The sequence below is a fragment of the Rhinopithecus bieti genome, unplaced genomic scaffold (genome assembly GCF_001698545.2).
Source record: "Rhinopithecus bieti isolate Rb0 unplaced genomic scaffold, ASM169854v2 scaffold_12086, whole genome shotgun sequence".
Classification (NCBI taxonomy): Eukaryota; Metazoa; Chordata; class Mammalia; order Primates; family Cercopithecidae; genus Rhinopithecus; species Rhinopithecus bieti.
In genome coordinates, this window is record NW_016807466.1 from 2,530,854 (window position 1) to 2,548,465 (window position 17,612).

Here is a 17,612-nt window from a genome sequence, read left to right on the forward strand (position 1 = left end):
AAAAAAAAAAAAAAAAAAAAAAAAAAAACAAATCCAGGTCAAAGATGAGAAATTTGCATCTTCAAGGACTGCCTGTAGCAGCTTTCTCTTCTCAATTTGCAGATAAAAAGACCCTTGTAAATACTTCTCAGCCACCATCCTAGTATCCACAGTCTTGAGATGTTAACAAGTCAATGTAGCCCAAGCAAAACAAAGCACCAGCAATCATTGTGTGAGCCTGGATGCTGGGAACAGAGTCCTGTGGCTTTGGAGCTGGAATTGCTGTAGATCAACTGAGTATTACTCTCTAGGTCAGAGCACAGTTCTCCATTCAGTTGTGGCCTGTAGTAGTCATGGCAATAGAAACTACCACTGCCATGGCAGCAGTCCCCACTGACAGAGCACGTGTCCTGTGCCAGGCACAGGGCTGAGCCATTTGCATGAATTATCCCCGTTAAACCTCCTAACAACCCGTCATTATCTTAATTTTATAGCTGTTCCCTCTACAGATGGGGAAACTAAGGCAAGCTGAGATACTTTTCAAAGGCCTCACAGCTAATAAGCCATGTAGCAGGGATTTAGATCCAGACAATTATTCTAGAACACGCTTTCTTAGCCAACAAAACGGCCAGAAGTCCACAAAAGAAGGCAGTGGCTAATCAACAAACATTTATTCATTGTTGGTATGGTATAGACTATGAACTATGCGGGTTAAAACTGAGATAAAATGGTTTCATTGAAAAAAGAAAAAGAACTAGAATTCCTTTTACTTCCACTTAAAAAAATATATCCTGAACTTTATCAGCCTTTAAAGAGAAAAAGGATCTCTATTCTAACGTCTAGCATGTCTATCCAGCAAATATCTAGGTTGTTCAAACCATTAAGGAGACTAACAAAACAGGAGTTGATGATACATAGCTCAGGGGCTTTTTGTTTCTTTTTTTTTTTTGGTTGGCATTACCCAGGCTGATTTAGATCTAAACACTGGGGGACCTCAGGATCTGAAGTTCCTTAAGGTTTCCTGGACTTTCCGGGCTTAGCATTGTTTTTTCCTCAAATTTCTATACTGCTGTCTTTATTGAAATATCTGTACATTAATATATGCTCTTCTTTTTTACATGACCTATTTTTCCAGTGGGACTGAGGGTGAAAATTACAAATGCATATTTAAAGCCATAGGAATATTTAAATTCTCCCTGTTTTGTCATACGTTTTTAGTACTTTCTATGCGCGACAAAAGATAAAAACTTGTGTGCATGATTAATTGTAATGATGAAAAAATGCTAGGCAGTTGCTTAAGAAACGGGAACAACAAAGGAATAAACTACTGCAGGCATCACCAGGACTGGAATGACACTGCTCTGTGTACTTGATTTCCATGGCAACTAGCAATGGGAAGATGAATGTTTCATAGTCACTGTGCTCTGCAGTACACGTCTATAAATCAAACTTGCATAAAGAGCACAAGATTTCTGCTGTGGGCTGTACCCAGAGCTGGTTTATTTTCCTGTTACTGTATAATTATGGAAAAGAAGCACAAAACAATGAGGTCATTTTTAGTGGGGAACAAACTCAGAAATTACTAATACACCTGCGGCATATGATGCCATTCATCTAGCAAGAAACTAGAAGCAGGCAAGGCAAGCGTGAATGAAAACGCTGCCTGCTTCTGTAGGGAACTCGTTGGCTCTGGCTGAGAACTGCAAATGACAGGCCTGGTGTGCCCTGCCTCCCCTCAGCTCAGCTCTGAGATGGAAGTAGGAGCACCTTAATTAACTGTCAAAGGTATGGCCAAAGTTTTCATTTTGATAATGGGGCGGACATGATACTCCACATTTAGCATGGAAGTTTATTGAGATAGAACAAGTATATATTTATCTACTGAAAATGGCTCATTGTATAGGAGTTAGGATGGAAAAATAATGCCTTGGCATGGAGACCTGAGTTTTGATCCAGGTCTGTGTAACCTTGGGTGAGCCATATACGTTTGACTTCCACTTTCTTAGCTAGAAAATAAGAGAGATGGCATATGTGATTCCTAAAGTCCCTGCCACCATCCAATTCTATGATTCCATAATCTCTAAATCTTAAGGGTCTGAATCTTTTAATCGAATCTAATCAAAGATGTTAGTTGTGCCATTCCTAAAAACATATGTCCCTTACACAGTTGTATTTTAAAATTCTATACTGGACTAAAGCCCCTAATTAACAGTGTTTTATGATGTTACCAACCACGCTGAAGCCTTCTTCCGATTTGTTCATTCTTCCAAACATGATGCTATCAAAACTTAATACAACTATCAGTTTTCAAAGTTAAAAAAATTTTTTTACAATCTTATAACTTTTAAAATAATATTTTAAAAAATTTAAATTTATCTTTCTTGCTCTTCCATAGATAAGGGCTGCTTATCAATTCCTGCAAAGCAGAAAGCATCCTGCTTCTTGAGTCTGCAGCTCTCAGAAGCATCTTCAGGCTCTCTAGGAATTCGTCTTTGTATGTCGGAGACCCAGCAAGAAAAGTGTTGAGTAAAAGTTTGTGGAATAAATGGATAAATGAACTGTTGGGGACACTGCTGCTATACCTGTCAGCAACCCTGTGCTCCCTTCTCCAATCTTAAACATTTAGGCAGGTTCAGATCAACATGGAAACATCCCAGGGTAGACGGGCAAATATCTGAACACCACATATAGCTAACAATATGAGTATCTCTCTTGTGAGTCTTTACAAAATCCTTGTGGAACTTTACAACCTGGAAACATCTCATCAATGCAGCATGAGGCATCATTAGACACAAGGAGAGACTCCAGTCCTAAGGCCCTGGCTAAGAGCATGGGACGTGGTGGAGGCTCAAAAAGAACCGAGTCTGTGCTTAAGCTAGAAAAGGACAGGGTGAGGAGCACTTAATCAGCACATCTGTTATCTCAGGTGATGTTTATGTCAACTCTCACGGGAAGACGCTATTATCTCCATTTTACAAACTGGAAAAACTGAGCAGTAGAGAATCTGCATAAGTAATTAAGAGACAGTTATGAAAGGCTGGGTACAGTGGCTCACGCCTGTAATCCCAGCACTTTGGGAGGCTGAAGCAGCTGGATCACTTGAGGTCAAGAGTTGGAGACCAACCTGGCCAACACGGTGAAACCCCATCTCTACTAAAAAATTAGCCAGGCGTGGTGGTGCACACCTGTAGTCCCAGCTACTTGGGAAGCTTAGGTATGAGAATCACTTGAACCCGGGAGGTAGAGGTTGTAGTGAGCTGAGATTGTGCCACTGCACTCCAGCCTGGGCAACAGAGTGAGACCTTGGTCTAAAAAAAAAAAAAAGAGAGAGAGAGAGAGTTATGAAATATGTAGGGAAATTCAAAATCTGATCTGATCTGACTCCAAAGGCTGTGTTCTTCTGACTGTATCTCAGGACACATTCAAGCAACAGGCTATTGCTCCATTTGGACTTTTTCAGGGCTAAACAGTAAAGGGTTAAACAAACAAACCTAGCCCCTAACCAAAAAAAAAAAAAAAAAAAAAAAAGCAATGTTCCTGCTGTCCCAGGAATACATTAATGGTAAAAAAAATAAAATAAAAAATAAATATTAGCAATAATAACACAAGTCAATATTTTTAAAGACCTAAATTCGACAATAAATATAGCCAGGGACATCACTCTCCTTCTCTGTACACATTATTGTTTGCTCCTCCACTCTCCAGGCAAGCACACTAAAGGCTACTTCCAGGGTGGAGTCAGATGTTATACAACTTCACCATTTCCAATATGTGAATATTAACATAGGCCAACGACATCATTACAGAAGCTATATATCATTATAGAAATGTATTCTGCTGGTCACCAGAGGGGTTAGCTTTGCTTCCTAACCTTAGAAAATGCGATAATTTGGGTATATGTTTTCAGTACAAATTTTTCAAAAACTACGAAAATAATGCTTATTAAGAAAGGCTCCTGGTTAACCTGTTCTTTCAATCAGTTTCTTAGCAGAGTTTTTGGCACCACCAACTGGCGAAAGAGGTCTACTGCAAAGGTGCTTAGCTCTCAATCTGGTTCATTGAGATGCTCATACATTTATTTCACATTTAATTTATGGTGAAGCAACTTATTTCAGTCACTAAATAAAATTAGAAATGCATTTCTTTGTCAGTCAAATAAATAGTAATCCACTCTGGCTTTTTCACCTGAGAAGAAAGTATGTTTTGGTTAGTAAAGGTCACCAGAGAAAACTCAATCTACCCACCAAAGTTAACTTGATTTATTCTGACATAAACTCACACTGAAAAAGCAAACACTGAGAACTACAATGAAAATCAGAAACTAAAAGAGAGAGCAAACTAAATGGTATCAAATACTATGCTAGCCTCCAGTGTTTATATCAGACATTAATTTAAATGTTTGATATAAAAATGATTGAGGAGGTAATTTCACGTTTGTTAAAAAACTGAACTTTTCCCACCAAGATTCATGTCTCAAAGACGGATGCTGCCACCTGACCTGTGAATATATATGCTATCTAGCCATCCTTCCTGTTTAATTGAGCCACACCTAGCAATGGATACCAGTATAAAGAGAGCAAAGCCAAGCCCTTAGGGCACAACTCGGATCTCTGCACAATGAATCATGCAAATAAATATCCCTGAAGGATAGTCTAATTTTTCCCCCCAAAACAATGTATTTTCTAGGGAGAATGGCTCAGGAAAAAAAAAAAAGAAAAAAAAAAAAACAATTTGTGGATACAAGTTGTCTATGAGAAGTATATCTAGCCACTTCTGATAATAAATTTGTAACCCACAGAATAAACCGCACCAACTTTATGACAAAACTGGTCATTGAAGAAACTTCTTTACTAGACTATGTAAAAGAGAGAGAGAAAAAAGAAAGAACCATCCAAAGAATCAAATTTGACTCTGATGGCAGGGTTTGGTTAAAAGCCATCTGACAGAGCTTAAAACTACCATGACAATTTTGTGATAATAGCAGTTTAAATTGCTATACAAATGTGTACTCAATTCATATGTGTTAAAGCCTCCAAGTCTAAATCTGCAATTGAAAGTCTATTAAAGAAGACCATTTGAAATAGGCCCAGAAAAAAGTAAGGGCCAGCAGCTGCTCTATCCAATTTAACACATAATTTGAACTTGTAAACTTTGATCAGATTAATTCTATTTCTTTCCCCACTTCATTCATTCATTTGTTCATGTATTTGTCAAATACTCTCTCCTGCAAACACAGTTAAATTTTTACAAGGAGAGAACAAGAGTGAGACCCTCCTGCTCCTTCCTCTCCTTGGACGAGAGTCTCGATATACCATGGCAAGGATTTCTAACTGAAGTCATGACTGGATTATCAGGAATCCTAACAATAAGACTTGGGTTAAGAAAAGCATTTTTAAACTTTTATTTATTTTTGTTTCTAAATATATCCTTTAATATGACTTATGTCATGAGTCTCACTAAGTCTGTGTAGACATTTTTTGAGGTATGACTAACAAAAAATTGTGCATATTTAAGGTATACAAGATGACGTTTTGATAAAAGTATACTTTGTGTAATGACTCACAGTCAAGCCAATTAGCATATCCATCACCTGATATGCTTTGTGTGTGTGTGTGTGTGTGTGTGTGTGTGTGTGTGTGTGTGTGTGTATGTGTGTTGAAAACACTCAAGATCTGCTCCCTTGGCAAATCTGAAGTACACAAGACATTAACTATAGTTACCATGCTGTACATTAGATCACTAGAATTCATTCACCTTATAACTAAAAGTTTGTATCCTCTGACCGACATCTCCCCATCTTCCCCACTCCCCAGCCCCCGGCAACTACCATTTCACTCTTTTTCTCTAAGTTTGACCATTTTAGATTTCACATATAAGAATATCACGCAATATTTGTCTTTCTGTGTCTGGCTTTGTTCACTTAGCACAAGGTCCCAGATGACTCCATGCTGTCACAAATGGCAGGATTTCCTTCTTTTTTAAGGCTAATATTCTGCTGTACACACATACCACAATTTCCTTATCCATTGATCCAATGGAGGGCACTTCGGTCGTTTCCGTATCTCGGCTATTGTGAATAACGCTGCAGTTAACATGGGAGTGCAGACATTTCATTCTACCTGTAAATTCAGTCTACTCCATCATTATCATTACTAGGCAGTGGCATTCCTAAACAAGAAAATAACATTTTGAGGTTACGAAAACACTTGACCATTAACAAGTACCAGCAACATGATTATAATCAAATAAAAAATTCTGATTGCCCTAGGGGCTTGGTTCTGTGACTTCTTTGACCAAAAAAAAAAATAATAATTGTGAATTAGTTCAGTTTGGTTTGAATTTAGCAATAAAGGACTCTCAGCTTTATCCGTAAAATGGACAGAAATGCTGTTGATATGGTGAGTCACTGTAAGGACTAAGGAAGATAACACGTAGTCGGTGATCAATAAATAGGAAGCACTGTCACTGCAGTGGACGATACAGTGCAATGAAAGCTGGGGAAGAGCGAGAATCAAGGACTGGCTCTCCAGGCGGGGTGTGAATGCTGTGAGAAGCTGGCAACAATGAACCCTGAGCAAAAGGACAGGGGGCAACTGAGGCACTTATTTGGAGACAGCAGCTTTCTTGGATGGATATGAATATATCTTCAAGCAGGGATAGGCATTATAAACAGAAGTGGGAATGGCTGACGGAGAAAATGCCTTAGATCAAAAAAAAGGGAAGAGATAAGACCAGAACAAAAGGGAGGAATTAGGAAAAAAAAAAAAAGAAGAAACCCCTTTTCCTTAGAAATAAAATTAAAGGAAGGCCGGACGTGTTGGCTCACGCCTGTAATCCCAGCACTTTGGGAGGCCAAGGCAGGTAGATCACCTGAGGTTAGGAGTTCCAGACCAGCCTGACCAACATGGTGAAATCCCATCTCTACCAAAAATACAAAAATTAGCCGGCCATGGTAGCCTGTAATCCCAGCTACTTGCGGGGCTGAGGCAGGAGAATCGCTTGAACCTGGGAAGTGGAGGTTGCAGTGAGCCAACATCGCACCATTACATTCCAGCCTGTGTGACAGAGCGAGACTCCATCTCAAAAAAAAAAAAAAAAAAAAAGAAAGAAAGAAAGGAAATTAAAGGAATTCAAAAAACTTAAGAGGTGACGAGAAAGTAGTAAACCCAGGAAGAGGCCATGATCCTCTCCATGAAGAAAAAGGCAAGATCACCTGCAAAGCACCGTAGTGGGAAAGGTTTGGTACAACCACGGCAGAGAATACATCCTTACAGAGAGCAAGAGATGTGATCTCATATGACAACTCTAATGAGCTGGCTTGGGGTACTGTACTGAGAAGAACTCTGAGTTCTGCAGAAGAGGGCAGCCACAGGTACAGGAGGGGTCAGTGGCAGGCATGTCAACTACTTGCCATCCCTGTAACAGGGAACTGAAGCCAGCTGAGTTACACTTCTCCTGGATCGCAGTAGGGGTATTGCATGACCTGAGTGACAGGCATACCAGATCTCTGCATGAAATGGAAGGCATTCTGGAATGACACAGGACCAGGGTGGGGGAACTGAGTACAGAACACAGATTCTGGTAGCCCAAACACTTTGGTCAAGTAGAGATCAGTTTCTGCCTGAACTGTGACATGGTCCCACTCTGGGATCAAGGCCGGCACCAGGGGATCTAAGCAAGAGGATCCAGGAAGGTGGATGGCAGAGTTGAGAGATTTCTCAGACATCACACTTGATGAGAGAGAGAGAGAGAGACAGAGAGAGAGAAACTAATTCACTGTGGAATGTATGATGGGGAGGCAGACACATTAAAGAAAGAAGGCGCCGGGCGCGGTGGCTCAAGCCTGTAATCCCAGCACTTTGGGAGGCTGAGACGGGCTGATCACAAGGTCAGGAGATCGAGACCATCCTGGCTAACACGGTGAAACCCCGTCTCTACTAAAAATACAAAAAACTATGGCGGGCACCTGTAGTCCCAGCTACTCCGGAGGCTGAGGCAGGAGAATGGCGTAAACCCGGGAGGCGGAGCTTGCAGTGAGCTGAGATAGGGCCACTGTACTCCAGCCCGGGGGACAGAGCAAGACTCCATCTCAAAAAAAAAAAAAAAAGAAAGAAAGAAAGAAGGCAAGTGATAAGTAAGCTTCAGATCTCAGATTGGCCAAGAGCAGGTCCAAGCACGTGAGCCCACTTAACAGTGCAGGCCCTGCAGTATGGGTCAGAACAAAGGGCGGGGGCCTTGGACAGAGGCCTAAAGGAGGAAAAAGTGGTGTCAACATTGATTCTTGGGCTTAATGGCAGCTAAAGAGACTAGAGGTGTGGCATGTGGAGGACATGGCACTGGGAGAAAGGAGGGGGATTGGGAATAATGACAAGAGTCCAGGATCCATGTCTAGCCACCAGTAACCAGTCCTGGGTTAAGATTCTAAAAACTCCATGAGTGGGAGGCAGGTAGAAGTAAGTGATAAACAGGGAGAGTAGGGGAGAAAGTAAAGGGTATTAGTATTAGTACTTGTTCTGCCTTTCCTGGGGCTGGCTTAGGAAATGGGTGAGCCAGAGTCTACCAAAGGAGCCATCATCAGTAGCTTCAAGGGCTAAGACAGGCAGAGGTAAGAGCGAGTGCAGGAACTACGAGGCTTCACAGTAAGTCTGTAGTGGATTTAATCACTGCTTTGCCCTGATTTTCTCCAGCAGCAGGTTGCGACCAAGGAGAGAAGAACAGATAATGTGGCCCAGCTGGAATTTATAAAACACAATGCTAAACTCACAGTAACTGATTAAAGAGTCTTCCAAGTGAATCAAAGTATAACCCTGCCTTATGAAGAGAAAGCCATGAATTTCGTTTAGCACTCCCACTCCAGTTAAAATTATGATAAAACTCCATTCAGCAATTTTCAATATACTTGGCTTTTATAATTTATTTGGCAAATACTTTGGTCTTGTGATATAATTCCATAGGCAAGATGCATAACACACGGGTTCCTATCAGAGCAATCTGAACTGGAATGCCTTCTACAGCTTGATGGATAAAATATTGCATCAGTTTCCTTTCGCATATTTTTTCAAATGAAATCTCAAGTATAACAATCCAAACCAAACCACTTCGTAGGAACAGGGAAAAGCCATATAACCATGCAGCCAGTGCATCAAGAATGCTCTTAGGGTAGAGTAAATAGGCCTTGCTTCCTGGCGTTTATGCTAGGCAATGGAGGGATACAAAAGCATGCTTCCTACCTTCAGGGTCTTTACACTGTTGAAAGACATGAGAAAGGAATATAACAGTGATTAAGAGCACAAGCTGGAAAGGCAGCCTCCTTGGGTTTGAACCTTGGTTCCATCAGCCACCAGGTGGTGGCCTTGAGCAAGTTCTTAGACCACTCTGAGCTTTTTCTTCATGTGTAAAATGGGGGCAGACAGAGCCCAACCCAAGTGGTTCATGTGAGGATTTGTTCAGCACAGTGCCTGGCACATGGAAAACACTCAGTAAATACTAGTTGCCAGTGGTGTTGTGGTTGCTACTATTAGATATGTCAATATGGCAAGTGTTATAGGAGTTCTACAGAAGAGGAAAGATATTTTGTGGGCTGGAGTGATAAAGAAAGGCTACATAGGGCCGGGTGCAGTGGCTCATGCCTGGGATCCCAGCACTCTGGGAGTCTGAGGCAGGTGGATCACTTGAGGCCAGGGGTTGAGACCAGCCTGGTCAACATGGTGAAACCCCATCTCTACCATAAATACAAAAATTAGCTGGGCATAGTGGCGGGCACCTGTAATCCCAGCTACTTGGAAGGCTGAGGCAGGAGAATCACTTGAACCTGGGAAGCAGAGGTTGCAATGAGCCAAGATCACGCCACTGAACTCCAGTCTAGGTGACAAAGTGAGACTGTCCAAAAAAAAAAAAGAAAGAAAGACTACATAGAAGAATGTTCAGCTAAGGAATGGATACCATTCAGATATGTGGATGGGGAAGTGAGAGAAGAGGAAAGAGAGCAGTGAACCTGCCATGAACAAAAATGCTAGGAGAGAAATGAGACAGTATATGGCAAGAAGACCAGAGTGACGGAGTAGGATGAAATACTGGGGGACATGCAAAAAAGGCACAGCTGTTTCTGTCTATAGGGGCCTTGTATGTCAGGCTAAGGAATCTAGACATTATCTGGTAGGGAATAAAAAGCTATTGAAGTTAGGAAGTAACATAAATAGAAATGATAATTTACTCGAATTATCCAAAATTTAAGTAGGGTAGGCCAATGATTTTAAAACTTTAATGTGCATATGAATCACCTAGGAATATTAAATATGTCTGACTCAGTACCTTTGGAGTGGGTCCTAAGATTAGGCATTGCAAATAAGCTCCCTGATGCTGATGCCACTGGTCTTTAGAGAACTCTTTGAATGTCAAGGATGCATCTATTCAAGGTAGCCTGATGGAGGAGAATGATGGGGTAGGAGGTAGGCGGACAAGATGGCCAGACATAAGGCAGCAAACTCATAGGTTGCTGTCATCGATAAAAATGTAGTACTGGAAATCTTTGGTCTTGATTTTAGTCTATATATAAGGTGGACAATCAAAACTTTGATGTAATTCTTAATTCCTGGCCTACTTTGTCATGGCATTTCAAAACAATGTTAAGCATCTCATAAAATATGTATTTTATTAAATACAGATTTCTCTTATCAAAAATTCCACCTAGAAGTTAGCTATCTACTACGAAAGAAAACATGAGAAATTGATTCCTTTTCTATAAAGGAAATGGCATGAATACATTCATGATGTGTGGCTATTAATAACTTCAAGGATGACTGAAAGGGTTAGCAACATTTGGTCATAGAAAGAAACCATGGCAGCAGTTTCCTATGTGACAGCTGAATTAAAAGAAAAATAGCCCTCATGCTATTACAGCAAGAACGGCATATTCAGCCATATATGTAGATGAGGAATTGGATACATCGGCCACAACACTTTCTATAGTGACATCCCAAAAACTAAACCCAGGGTTGGGTGGCTGTCAAACCCAGTAATTTCCTCTTGAGAACAGTCTTTGTCACACTGACAGACCACATCTATATTCATGCTGTGGTGGATTCTGAATAATATCTGTGGTACGCAGAGAAAATAAAGGAGACGGCCATGCTATTCTCCATGATAGATGACGCCACCAGTGAATTTGAGTTGGAGAAGCCTGCCAGATCCTATAACACAACACCCTTTTTTCTCAGATGAGAGTGCAGTCCAGAGAGGTTCACTGATTTGTGGAAAAATGGGTCAGAGGCAGAGCTGGGCCTAGAACTCATCCTGGGGTTTGACTGGACTCCTGACCTTAACATGGTGCCAGTGTGGTATTCAAAGAGTAAAATAAATAACAGTAATAAAAAGCCTGTTTTTTTTTTCAATGAAATAAGCCAATCATTACATAAGATGAAGTCATCTATTGAAGACCTACAAAACTGTGCTAGGAGCGTGGGCAGTGTGATCATGAATACCCTACTATGCCTTCTCACGTTTAGCTCCCATTCTGACACTGGAAATAACACATGGGTACAAATAACTATGAAAAAGCACGAAGAAGAAAGATATTTATAAAAGATTAGGAGTTTAAAGCAGAAGGTGAAGACAATTTCCTTTTTGGAAAGGTGTCTTTCCAAAAGGTGGCAGGGTAGGGCCAGCTTTCGAGATAAGAAGTATCTTAACAGCTGGGCCTTGAAGGATGAATAGAATTTGTATCCGGATGGGTTTAACATAAGAGAGGACTTCAAAATCTGAGCTTCCTAAATGTGAAGAGACTAAATATCCCTTCCAATCTAATAATATATCCTTCGTAAGTTAGCTTAACTGAAGAAACCAAAATAACATAATCTATTTGAAAATCTATGTAACAAAGTCATCTTCTCTACTTGCTTCCTGGTCCAGTTTTTGAGTTTCAATTCCTCCATTTCTAAAGTTCATACTGGTAAAAAAGACAATCAAAACCAATTAAGAACCCTGCGAAAAATTGGTATTTTCTTAAAATGACTAGAATATAATCATTTCTATAGCTGAATTTTTAAAGTACAGTTTTATTCAATATTTCACATGTGAAAGTGCCTAGAAGTCCCTCAGAGAGGAAATTCTGAGGTCAGCTTGAAAAGCTGGGTGTGGTCGCACGTGCCTGTAGTCCCAGCTACCTGGGAGCCTGAGGCAGGAGAATTGCTCGAACCCGGGAGTCGGAGGTTGCAGTGAGCCTACACTGTGGCATCGCACTCCAGCCTGGGTGACAGAGCAAGACTTCGTCTCAAAAAAAACCATGACTTTGCTTTCCTCTTAGAGCTGGTAGTCACAATTTGTGTATTCGTGTACTATATCAAAGATGATGTTTCATTATTAGTCAGAATTTCTACCCACCAAAAATGGCAGAAGATCAAGAGATATAAGAGCTGTTTGTACTATAGTACTGTTTGTACTATAGAATTAATGTTAGATAAGAGGCTGTTTTGAGCAATTAAAAGTTAAGTAAGAAATGTCTTTCCTCTTTAACACTAATAAAACTTGTGGGAAATTTTGTAGCACTATCTCTTGTTTTCAATGTTCAGAAATCTTCAGTGACTGTAAGGGGTAAACTCTTTAACCTGGCTTTCCAACATCTGGTCCCCTTTCCAAACTCATCTTTCATCAGTCCCAAATTCCTGTGTTTCCCTTGGTGTGGTACTTGTTCTTTTGATTATGTGATGTGCATTTATACTTCATTCTGTTTTGCTTGCCTAGCAGTGCCTTTCCCTACTCTTACCTGTCCAGATTTAAACCATCTTTAAAGGTCCTCCTCAATAAAGCCTTTCTTTCTCTACATTGTATGGTCGTCTTTGCCTAAACGTTGATAGTATTTACTGTTATGTATTTTTTCATTCACTTACTTGATAAATGAAAACACTGTGTTTATGATTATCCCCATAAGTTAGTACAAGTTCTTTGACTTTATGGACTTATATCTGTAATCCCCACTGTCCTTGGCATGTTGCTTTATGCATTGCAGTTAATAAATAATCATTGGTCCATTGCCACTTATTCCAAATACCCAGTGACAGTAAAATTCTATTTTCTTTGTGGTTTAATTTATTTCTCATAAACTAGGAAAGAGTACTTTAAAATGCAGTCAGGAGCTTCATAGCCACATGTGGCTTTGCTTTCCATTTTTCTCTGTCTACGTGTGATTTTCATGAATTAATCTCTGGTGGTCTCTTTTTGCTTTATTTTGGAGGCATTTTCGGTTCATGATTTAGCTTCGGCTGTCATCAGGAAGCTGGCTTAATATTCTTTCTTGACTTTGCCCACCATCAACACCCTGTGGTATTTCTGGCTGGCATTTTTCTCTGCATAGATATGTTTACTTCTCCATGCCTAGGAACCTTCTCCATCTCATTGTAAGCACTGCTATTTGTATATTCCCACCACCTGTCAGTTGGCAAAAAGCTCTGGGAAGCTGCTTTTGCTTCCCAGTCATGGGATGAAATGTGAATGTGCATAAGGTCCATGCCCTGACCCAGCATCCAAGATCCCGAGTGCACAGGCGGATTCCAAATGCTCCCATCATGACCAGAGACATTTAAAGCTGTATCCTGATATTTTTGGTGTAAGAATCCCTTTCTTCACATTACACAAGGGAAGGTCAAAGGATATAGGACATCTAACTCTCCTTTTTTGAATATTAGAAATTGGGTGAAAATAAGAATATCATTGCTTGTTGAATAAGATATTTTCAAAATCAGAGTATTTGTGGGGGCTGGGGCTTAGGAATGCAATTGTAAAAGGGAGTGATGGATATTCTCTTGGCAGAAAAATTATATAGTGTTATATCACAGCCATTATAGAGGTAAGGACTGTCACCACCTTGGGTAAAACAAACTAATAGGCTCTTCTGTTATGCTGATTAAAAGAGTCTTAGAGAGCTGAGGGCCTAAAGGAAAGTGATTTCAGAGAGCATTTATTTTTTCAAGTCATTTGCATCTCTTTTGAAATGTTTGAAATGTTATTTCTCACTATAGTTTTTAGCTTCCTATAATTCCTTTCTGCCAGCAGCCAACTTGTTGAGTATCATTTTTCTGGTCCATCTCTAACAAGAGAAGATTTCCCAGTCATTATTTTGTGCTTCAGAATGATTCTGTATATAATCATGCAGCTTCAATAAGATCACAGTTATTAAAATGAACACCTAATTTAGTGACTATGACTATTGGTCTTTGAGTATCTGCCTGCTTCCGGGTATAGAAAAATCCAAAAAAACACCTAGGAATCATATTTCATTCTTTGTAGCCATACATAGATAACAGTCATCAGCTATACCTTCTGTGTGAGTGGCATGACCAAAGAAGTAGACTTCTTGAGGTCCCAATTTTTATTTCATGAAATTTTGTGTCTTCTCTGCAATGGAAATGCTTTAGTTTTTATTTCAGTGGTTTCGTTTCAAAATTATATTGTCAGAGATTCCCTTTTCTCATTGTCCTCTTGCACAGGCTTACAGGATGGCGAGTATGAATGTGTGTTGGCAGCAACTTTTGTATTTTCAGTAGAGACGAGTTTTTTTTGAGACAGAGTCTTGCTCCATCGCCCAGGCTGGACTACAGTGGCATGATCTCGACTCATTGCAACCTCTGCCTCCAAAGTTCAAGCAATTCTTGGGCCTCAGCCTCCTGAGTAGCTGGGATTACAGGTGTGCACCACCATGCTGGGCTAATTTTATTTTATTTTTTAGTAGAGACAGGCTTTCACAATGTTGGCCAGGCTGGTCTCAAGTGATCTGCCCATCTCGGCCTCCCAAAGTGTTGGATTATAGGCATGAGCCACTGCACCCAACCCGAAAGTTTTAAGTTTCAAACACTGAAAAAAGTCTCAAATTTTGAAATCCAAGTATTAAAGATTTTATGATATCTTTAGACATAACAAATGAGTACCAATTTTGAATTTTTTGTATGAGATATCCCTTGGTTTATGAAAGTAATTTGTTCCTCACAACTCTTCTCTTGGTAGAAAACTTGTTTTCATTAATTTATGTGGAAAAGTTATAATTAGCTTCCCCAAGCACTCATTTAAAAATAAAATCTGAAAAATCACTGTTTCCCCTAATAAAACAAACGCCTCTATAAAACAAGAGCTGAACATTGATAGGGGAGATACTACAAAATAACAAGATACAGCAAAACAACAAAAGGATATGAGACATCAGCAGACACAGCTCAAGAAAGAAATGTAGGAGAAAAGTAAAACCAAAACAGACAAAGAAAAATGCCAAATTGGATGCAGTATGAAGGAGAATAGATATTGTTGAAAATACACTAAGAGACATGGTAATATACTAAGAGCAAAGCAAGCAATAAAATAAAAACTAGCAAAAAAACTTAAAAGGACTTCCAATATAAGCATAACCAATGTTCTCAAAGAAAAAGAATGTGACTCAAAATGTTAGCATTCAATCCATTATGTATTTTTATTCAAATACAGTGACCCAGATAAGCATTTCTGAACATGAAAGACAGTGGGGAATATAATTCCTATGACCCCTACTTGAGGATAAACTTCAGTTAAGCAGAAACCACAGCAAAAGGCCTGGAGACGAGCTTTGAATTCATTCAACTGTAGAGCTACGACTAAATCAAAACAGGAGATTATGATTGCACAACAAAATGTGAATGTTATGAACCCTAATAATATGTTTTCTAAAAAACCACGTTGCTTTCATTAATGATTAAATCACTAAAGTAAACATCACCAGAATACCTAGGCAACAATTCACAAACCTTACAAAATTATGTTACATTTAGTTCTCACTTTCCGAATTAATCAATGATGCACCAGTGTTTCTATTAAATTATAAAGTGAAATGATTCTTTGATGCCTATGTCCAAGTCTCTTTCTTTGGATTGTTTTTGTTGTTTGGTGGGTTGAACTGCTGTTCTTTGGTTTGTAAAATTAAAGTGTAATGCGGGCAAGTACTTTCCAAAGAGCCTACTCTTGATCTCTAGATATTTCCTTGGGAAGAATCTGGCAGTCACTGAATTGAAGACTATAAAAGCTTCTTTAGTCATTCAAGCCACAGAGGACCCTGGCCTGATTAGAATTCTCCCTTTCTAGCTGCCTTCTTCTAGTGCTTTTCAGAGATCAGCTTTTTTTCTGGACCTGTGTAGTGAATTGTGGACCTGGGTAATGAAACCCATACATGCTGGTTAATTAAGTGAAAAGCTACTCAAGCATCTCAAAAAGTGAACGTCTAACCTTGGAAACATTAAATAATTTTGCATCGCTAACAGCCTCAGCAGCTGTTTTTTATTATTGAAAATTGTTTGCATGACTGAAATAAGGATATGTGTGATATGTTAGATATCTCTATTTCTTTGGCCTACTTCAATTTACACAAACAGGAAATATTTTTTGAGTTCACAACTTCCTTTAATATGTGTTATTCTTTTTTTTTTTTTTTTGAGATGGAGTCTCGCCCTTGTTGCCCAGGCTGAAGTGCAGTGACGCGACCTCGGCTCACTGCAACCTCCACCTCCTGGGTTCAAGCGATTCTACTGCCTCAGCCTCCTGAGTAGCTGGGATTACAGATGCCCACCACCACACCCGGCTAATTCTTGTACTTTTTAGTACAGATGGAGTTTCACCATGTTGGCCAGGCTGGTCTCGAACTCCTGACCTCAGGTGATCTGCCCGCCTCGGCCTCCCAAAGTGCTGGGATTACAGGCACGAGCCACCGTGCCCGATCGTGTTATTCATTATTTAGTCTAATTTTGGGATTGTGATATTATAAAAATACAATTGAGAGTTTAAAAAGCCCATATTCAATCAACAAAGTATCTTCTTTGGCTGTATGTTGCAGTTTCCAAACTGTTTTGGTCTCACAACCCAGAAAGTACAAAATTTGTGGGCATATATTCCACAACATGAATATACTTATTTATAGAGGAGCACATGTGTTATTATATTAATATACTATGTACATGGTTAAAGTATAGAAATTTCTAAAGAATTAAAGATAAAAATATTTTATTCATTAATGGCAAATAACTTTCTGATGTCACTAGAAATTATTAATAATACTTAACTAGAACAATGTATATTAATATACTTTATTATTTCTGAAAATCTTGGCTTAATCTTTTGTAAGTGAGCAATTTAAAATTAAATTTGTGTTGATACTTGGTTTTAATGGATAGTACAGGTAACCCATGAAAATACATAGATCTAAATGGGAAAAGGTCATCATGCCACTGACTCCATCCTCTGATAATGTAAAGGTTTAGGAATTTGAAAATTTGTTTTTTCTTAAATTATTATTTTGTTGTTAATGCCAACTAAAATTCAGCTAGTAAATGTCCATCTTTCCTGATATCTTGCTATTGAATTATATATATAAGTATATGTTTATATATGTTAATCATATATCATCATATATACAATTATTGATATGTAATTATATATTTATATATAATTATATATATAAACATATAACTTCAACTAAGTAATGAAATCATTACTTATCTTACCATCCCTGAGATAAGCATTGATAATATTTTAAGTATATTTTTAATCTATTTTTAAATATATTTTTCTTTTGAGACAGTATCTCACTCTGTCTCACAAGCTGGAGTGTAGTGACGTGATCTCTGCTC

At 39.1% G+C, this 17,612-nt stretch overlaps 1 protein-coding gene across 6 annotated transcripts in view; it reads right to left on the reverse strand.

Moving 5' to 3' along the window:
* EFCAB11 (EF-hand calcium binding domain 11) overlaps window positions 1-17,612 on the reverse strand; it is a 177,806-nt gene that overhangs the window by 129,053 nt on the left and 31,141 nt on the right. The window contains exon 6 of one of the 6 annotated variants that reach the window (XR_001887356.1): window positions 5,989-6,147. The exons of 4 other annotated variants lie outside the window; for them this stretch is intronic. Coding sequence is in view for 1 of the 2 variants with exons in the window: in XM_017882292.1 (XP_017737781.1) it covers window positions 15,569-15,590 (22 nt within the window). In the remaining variant the exon portion in view is untranslated. Of the gene's footprint in view, window positions 1-5,988; window positions 6,148-15,453; window positions 15,591-17,612 lie in introns of those variants that run through there. One more of the 6 variants, XM_017882292.1, reaches the window with a different exon arrangement.